The following is a 6705-nucleotide window of genomic DNA, read 5'->3' as shown; positions in this document are numbered from 1 at the left end:
CTACCAAAAATGGCGATTGAGGGTGATGGGAGGAAATGTTATGGCCAAGCTTGTGGCATGCATACAGCCTCCTTTGATCTTAAGTGGGCTGAACAAGGAAAAAAAAACCTGTCTGCCACTGTAAAGACGTTTAACTACATATTTAGTCATATTTAATATTAAAAAGTGCAATTTCAACAGTGCATCTCAGTTTTTCTGCACGATGAAGAAATGCTGTAAATGAAAGAAATCTGTCAGCACAAATCAATAAATGAGTAAAATTGCAGAAAAAATTCTGTTAGCTCATTGCCCAGGTGAGTAATTCACATTCATTCACAAAAAACGGAAACAGGAACTTCTCTGTGTTTTAAACATCTTTATTCACCTATTGATTAATTACTTTGGTGCAGTATGAATGGCGGTGGAGGAGGTCTTAATCAGTAACATCCATTGGATTGGATGACTGCCCCCCCCCCCCCCGGGCGCTATGTTTGACACCCATGGTGTACAGAACCATGAGTGGACTGAATGATGGACGTGTGAAGAACATGTGAATGATTAGAGCTGAGGATTGTTTACATCTGTGTTTGAAGATATTCTAGTCAAGTTTGCTCTCAAGAAGCAGCAACTGTGTATTAATTCAAATTGTGTAAGTACACATCTTGGGGATATGGAAGATTAGTGACAAAGCTAATATGAACCATAATTAAGAACTTTACAAAGTATTACAAAATGTGCCTTGATAGATATAGGAACAAACAGCAAAACTCAGTCTATTTTATTTAAATATTTATTATGTGTGAGCAGGCTATACACAAATAAGATGAACTTATTTTAAATAATTCTAAATGAATCAGTGGTGTGAGTTTCTTGGTCGATTGCTTTTTTTTCTGTTTTCTGTTTGTTTGTGGGGGGGGGGGGGGGGGGGGGGGGGGGGTTTAAGATAATGAATTTCGCAGCTTTCACTGAACCAGTTTGCACACAAAGATTTTTACAGGTACATTTGAATGATTTTTGTAGGTTAGGTGTAGTGAACTAGCAGAGCATGAACGCTGCCTGCATTTGATAAGAGACTTGTAACAGAGATAGATTATAGGAAGAAGTTTTAAATGAGGACCGGTTTCTTAACCTAGTCACACAACTTCATACAAAGGCAACTAAGAGTGCTGAATAAATCTAAATGTATGTAATTTGATTAAAATAAAATAAAATAAAATAAAATTGTAAGATTAAAAAGGCAAGATATATGTGACAGTCATTTTGCAGTTTTATCTTTCTTTTAAATGTGAACGAATATTCGTTTAGGATTTTATGTGCTGCTGTCTGTCACTATAGAGGCTTGTTAATATTAATTAGCTATTACCGACAGGAATTTCAAAGTTTTGAAAAGGCGTTGTTTCCTGCCACGTAATGACGCATGCGCATCAGTTCGCTTGTCGTTTGGCGACGTGTACCCGGTGAGTGGAAGTACTAAGGATTCTTAACTCGCTGGGTAACAAGCGGCCTTAAACCAAACTAAAAAGGCCTTAAAAGAGCAAAAGTATGGGTGGTTCGCAGAGTGTGGAGATACCGGGAGGAGGCTCCGAGGGATACCACGTCCTCCGGGTGAGTTTGTAGCTTCTATAGCCTGCTCTTAGCTCTTAGCTTAGCCTCCGGTCTGAGGCGAAGAATTCCCGGTTGTATGTGTTGACTTGAGGCCGGGGATGACTGCCGGGGCCTCCAGTCCAGCAAACCACCACGTCTGGGAAATGTGTAGTTTAAAGCTGTGTCAACCCAACACGCATCTTTAATCACGGTGTCTGTGTATGCCTGCTGCTCAGCTAGTTAAATATGCTTGCTGAAAGCAAAGAAACCGTAGGGCTAGTTGATGCTACGTCGCTAATTTGAATGACAGCTGCCAAGCTAGTTTTAGTAATAGACCCGTTATCAGACACTTATCTTGTGCACAGGGCTTTTTACCCTGTTTACATATGCTTAGCCTTTGATTAATCGACCAGTGAGCTAAAATGAGCGTTTAGTATTTGTCGTCCAGTAGTGGTAACAGTGATATCAAAATAGCAAACACAGAGGCTAGACTTGATAGCATGAGTGTAGGATGAGTAGGATTGACCCCCATCCTGATTATGGTTTTCACACAGTGGTATTTGTATACAGGGTAACTCAGATCAAAGGCTGATTTGACGTCTTTGTATCCTAGAAGTTGCTCATTTGTAAGCCAGTTGAGTCATGACTAGTTTGCATGTTGATCAGCGCGATTTATTTGGAGGAAACTTGAATTTCAATAAAGCATCACAGCCTAGCAGCTGAGGATATCCCTCATTTTCATACAGGTTCAAGAGAATTCGCCTGGGCACCGGGCAGGGCTGGAGCCTTTCTTTGACTTCATCGTCTCCATCAACAACACCAGACTGGTGAGAAAATGCAGCACTTGCAGCTGGCAGGATGAAATAAGAGCCTTATGGAAGGCTACAGTTCACCGTTGCCCCTTTCTCTACTTATGTTTGTTTCATTTTCTGCAGAACAAGGACAACGACACGTTAAAGGACTTGTTGAAAGCCCATGTCGAGAAACCAGTGAAGATGCTAGTTTACTCCTCAAAGACTCTGGAGCTGCGGGAGGCCACGGTGACCCCCAGCAACCTGTGGGGGGGTCAGGGCTTGCTCGGTGTCTCCATTCGCTTCTGCAGCTTTGAGGGAGCCAATGAGAACGTGTGGCATGTCCTGGTAGGTAGCCACAAAGGTTGTGTGTTGCATCATCTCCGTCTGTGTGATACAGCAGTAATTTTTCTATGTCTAATAGGAAGTGGAGCCTAATTCCCCAGCAGCCCTTGCTGGCTTGCGGCCACACACTGACTATATAATTGGAGCCGATACTGTTATGAATGAGGTTGGTTACCCATACTTATCTTGGTTCTTGCTGCTTTCACTCAATGTTACTAGTTCCTGAAGATTTACCTTCTTGTCCTCCTGTTTCTGCAGTCCGAGGACCTCTTTTCTCTAATAGAGAGCCACGAGGGGAAGGGCCTGAAACTGTATGTGTACAACACAGACACTGACAACTGCAGAGAGGTTGTTATTACACCTAACACTGCCTGGGGAGGAGAGGGCAGGTAATACACAGACTCCTGTTGGAATTTGTGTATTTTCAAAATAAGCGTCCTATTTATTTGCATCTGACATGATTAAAAATGGAAATGCATAAATATTATCAGCCAAGTAAGGTCAGCTATTTTTATTAATGATGATGTCCTTGAACAAATGACCCAAAATGAGAATAAATAAAAAGGCCGATTTAAATCTCTTTTTAAAACATGAGCATAAAGGTGGTAAATTAAAGGTCTCAGACCAGGTGGATGTCAAATGATTTTCACTGGGGAACACTTTATATTCTCAGTGTTCTTTTCCCCTTCTCTAGCCTTGGCTGTGGGATCGGCTATGGATACCTCCACAGGATTCCCACCCGGCCGTTTGAGGAGGGGAAGAAGATCAGTTTCCCTGGAACTTCTTCCAGTGAGCCTGTCAGTCCACTGAAAGACGGATTTACTGAGGTCAGAATGTACACATTTATTTAAAAAACAGGGCAGTTTAAAGCTGCTTAAGTATGACTCTGTTGAAACTTTTTGTACCTGTGTCTTGGAGTTTGTGGGGCTATAAATCGATACCCACTATCAATCGCTTAAATTACTTGGTCTATGTGCAGGTACGGCATTGGAAGGGTTTGAGTGTTTGTTTTCATTTAGCATGCACACAGCCTGTTGGAGAGAACAGTAATGTTTTTCAATAGATTCAATGAAAATGTCTACCTTCTGCAGGTGCAACTTTCAGCAGTCACCCCTTCTCCTGCTGCACCTGCAGTTCCCTCTGGCCTTGAAGGGTCACTGTCTGCCCTGTCAATCAGCTCCTCAGCCCCACCCACCATGCCCAGCGAGCTGCAGACAGGTATGTCTGCACTTTCACTCACAGACGTTTGTTAAATCCACCAGTTTTAAGTTTGATACACGGCAGGAATATTCTCATCTAATGTTTAATGTCTCTCTTCTTCCAATTCAGGTTTGCCTACAGTCCCTCTTCTGCCCACCTCCACTAACCCCTCACTCACCCCTCTGCCTCCGCTGAATCCTGCCACTGCCGGCTTGAACCCAGCCACCACGCTACCAGGTGATTTCAGCAAGGTTCACACCCTTCCTCAATAAAGACACAAGTCTTTGTGTACACATTACACACATTCAGTGAACATATTCATGTTGACGTTTCCCACACTCAGAATGACTTTCCTTTACAAAGCCTCATCAACTACCCCCTGCCCTTTCTTCTCCCCTGAGCCTTCTTTTTTTTGCTCACATCAGTGGCAATGGTGCTTTGTTATTTCTTTTGTTTTTTTAGTTGTGATTTGTGCCTAGTTTTACCTTTTAGAGTGGTTTACTGCATTAAAGCTGCACGCATTCTGAAGAGCAGTGTACATAAGACTGAGGAAGTCTAAGAACATGAATGATTATGGTGGTTGTGTGGATGTGTTTGCATTTCTAGGTCTGATACCCCTCCCAGGTAGCTTAACAGCGCTCCCTAACCTTCCCAACCTGCCAGTCCTAGATCTCAGTGGTGTGTCACTAGCAGGCGGCAGCACCTTACAGCCACCAGCAGGGATGACAGGTGGGTAATGAAGACTTTACTCCAGTCTTTGCTTTTAAGCTTATGGAATAAAGGATCAGTTTAGTTTTTGAAAATGAAATATTATTTAATTACTACCAAACCAGGGAAGAAGTCTTGTGGGTAAACTGCTTCAAGTCTGTTCAGTGAGCAAAACGCACTGTTGCATTTAGGCAGCTGAGTGTGATCAGGAGATGGTTTGTAGTCAGATCGTGATGGTAAAAACATGTTCATGCCAGCGTGTGTTGTGACCCTTTATTTCTCCAAATCTCTACAGAGCAGCTAAAAAGAAGGTGAAGTGAAAATGTTCTGTGTTTGAAAAGTTAACTTGAGTTAAAAAAAAAAAAAAAACTAACATGAAGGAGGCACCTCAGTTATCCTCTCTTATCTGTCTTCAACAGTCCCATCTCTGGCTCCACTCCCACCCCTGAACCTTTCAAACCTGGCCACGTTGCCTCCTCTGCCCACCATGCTGCCCTCCCAGCTGCCTCCTGTCCTCTCTCAGGGTTTGACTCCCATGTTGCCAACTTCCACTGCCGCCCCTCCAGCTTCAGTTACTGTCACAGCAGCACACATGATTAATCCAGCCACCGAAGCCACAGCCCCCACAGAGGCAGGATCCACGAGCACCACGGAATCTCCAGCACCTACGGAAACAACACTAACGTCGTCATAACGTGGGAAATATGACTCCACTTCCCGTCAAACTTAAACACACCTGGTTTGGCTTATCCTTCCATCTGTCATTCTCCGTGTTTTCTATTTATTTGGCTAAGAGTGAACAGACGCATCAGTTCAGACACAGAGGTCAGCATGCTCACGGGCAAGGAAGCTTGTGTGGATGCAGAGAACGGAAAGCGCCTGTAGACTGGTCTGACTGCTGTGTCTGTATTCCCTGATGGCCATAACGCAGAGGAACTGTTAGCACTGCAGCTTGCCTAAGCTACTGCTTGCGGAAGATGAAGTCTACTCATTCATTTGTAGTTTACTTTTCACTTCTGCAGTTAGACAAGGCAAAGACCTCTGAGATTTCCGCCTTTCTTGTATGGAAAACCTCTCTGTTTAAGTTTTATATAACAATTTATGTTAATGGATCTGGATGATAAACACAGTTTATTGAATTGCCAACATAATAAAGATAAAAACCGGGATTACAGCTGGAAGTAAGATGTTAAATGAATTAGTCCAGTCCAGAATGGAACTCACCATACTGGAAGAAATCAGACCATAAACCCAAGAAAAGAAATGTTTGTGCTGCTGAATAAACAAGTAAACAAATCCTGAGTGTGATCAACCAACAATTTCCTGTATCTTTTTTTTCTTATTAGTTAATAGAACCACCAGTCAGTAGATTAATTTGAGTCATATGTATTCATTTTTTGTTGCTGTATGTCTCCACCCAATGAATGAATCTGCATTATTTTGCACCACCTTTGTGTTTTAAAATTTATTCCCCTTGTGTGTCTCCTTGTATATCCAAAATCTGTACTTCATACCATCTCAACAACACCGAGAACAGTGAGAGCCCGAAGGCCGTGCCAGAGGATACAGAGGTTTACAGAAACACGAGTTACTGAGTAGAGTGTGCACTTGCTGCTGGATACATTAAACTTGAGAGGTTTTTAATGCAGAGCATATCTCCTGGCATGGTCTGAGTGGAGTGGCAGAGCTGCAGTATGGCCACAAGGTGTCACTGTAACAGAACTTTCTGAGAATATCTGCAGTATGTACAGGGCACGCAATAAAGCCAAATTAATTTTAACAGCTGCCTTTGTGTGTCAATTTATGTTGTGCAATGTTTGTTGCTACTAGTGAAAGCTACTTTGCACTTTCAATGTCCCAGATAGACAAAAACAACATGATGAAGATGGCCAAAAAGAAAATACAAGAACAAACAAGGTATTATGGAAAACTGGTGCAGCAGGGCTTGTGTATGGGAAGCTAGAAGATTCAATATTCTGCATCTAAGCAGCATTTCAGAAACCCACAGAATAAATATTTGGGGAACAAAAGAAATTTACATCTGCCTAATAATTCAGTTGTAAAGCAAACATATACGAGGTGCTAAAGATTGCAGTCA

At 42.4% G+C, this 6705-nt stretch overlaps 1 protein-coding gene across 1 annotated transcript; it reads left to right on the top strand.

The window, feature by feature from the left end:
* Positions 1 to 1428: 1428 nt before the first annotated feature.
* LOC146613850 (Golgi reassembly-stacking protein 2-like) lies at positions 1429 to 6368 on the top strand. The gene is made up of 10 exons (XM_085379113.1): positions 1429 to 1584; positions 2310 to 2390; positions 2499 to 2702; positions 2779 to 2865; positions 2958 to 3088; positions 3394 to 3526; positions 3791 to 3917; positions 4029 to 4136; positions 4506 to 4628; positions 5027 to 6368. Exons 1-10 carry the CDS (start codon positions 1522 to 1524, stop codon positions 5299 to 5301), a joined length of 1332 nt encoding a protein of 443 aa, XP_085235239.1. The 5' UTR covers positions 1429 to 1521; the 3' UTR covers positions 5302 to 6368.
* Positions 6369 to 6705: the final 337 nt, after the last annotated feature.

The sequence above is a fragment of the Diplotaxodon limnothrissa genome, linkage group LG18, assembly GCF_057381915.1.
Source record: "Diplotaxodon limnothrissa isolate DT_005_m linkage group LG18, D_limnothrissa_male_GT1.1, whole genome shotgun sequence".
In the NCBI taxonomy this organism is placed as follows: domain Eukaryota; kingdom Metazoa; phylum Chordata; class Actinopteri; order Cichliformes; family Cichlidae; genus Diplotaxodon; species Diplotaxodon limnothrissa.
The sequence above is the reverse complement of the archived record's forward strand: the minus strand, read 5'-3'. Positions and strand labels throughout refer to the sequence as shown.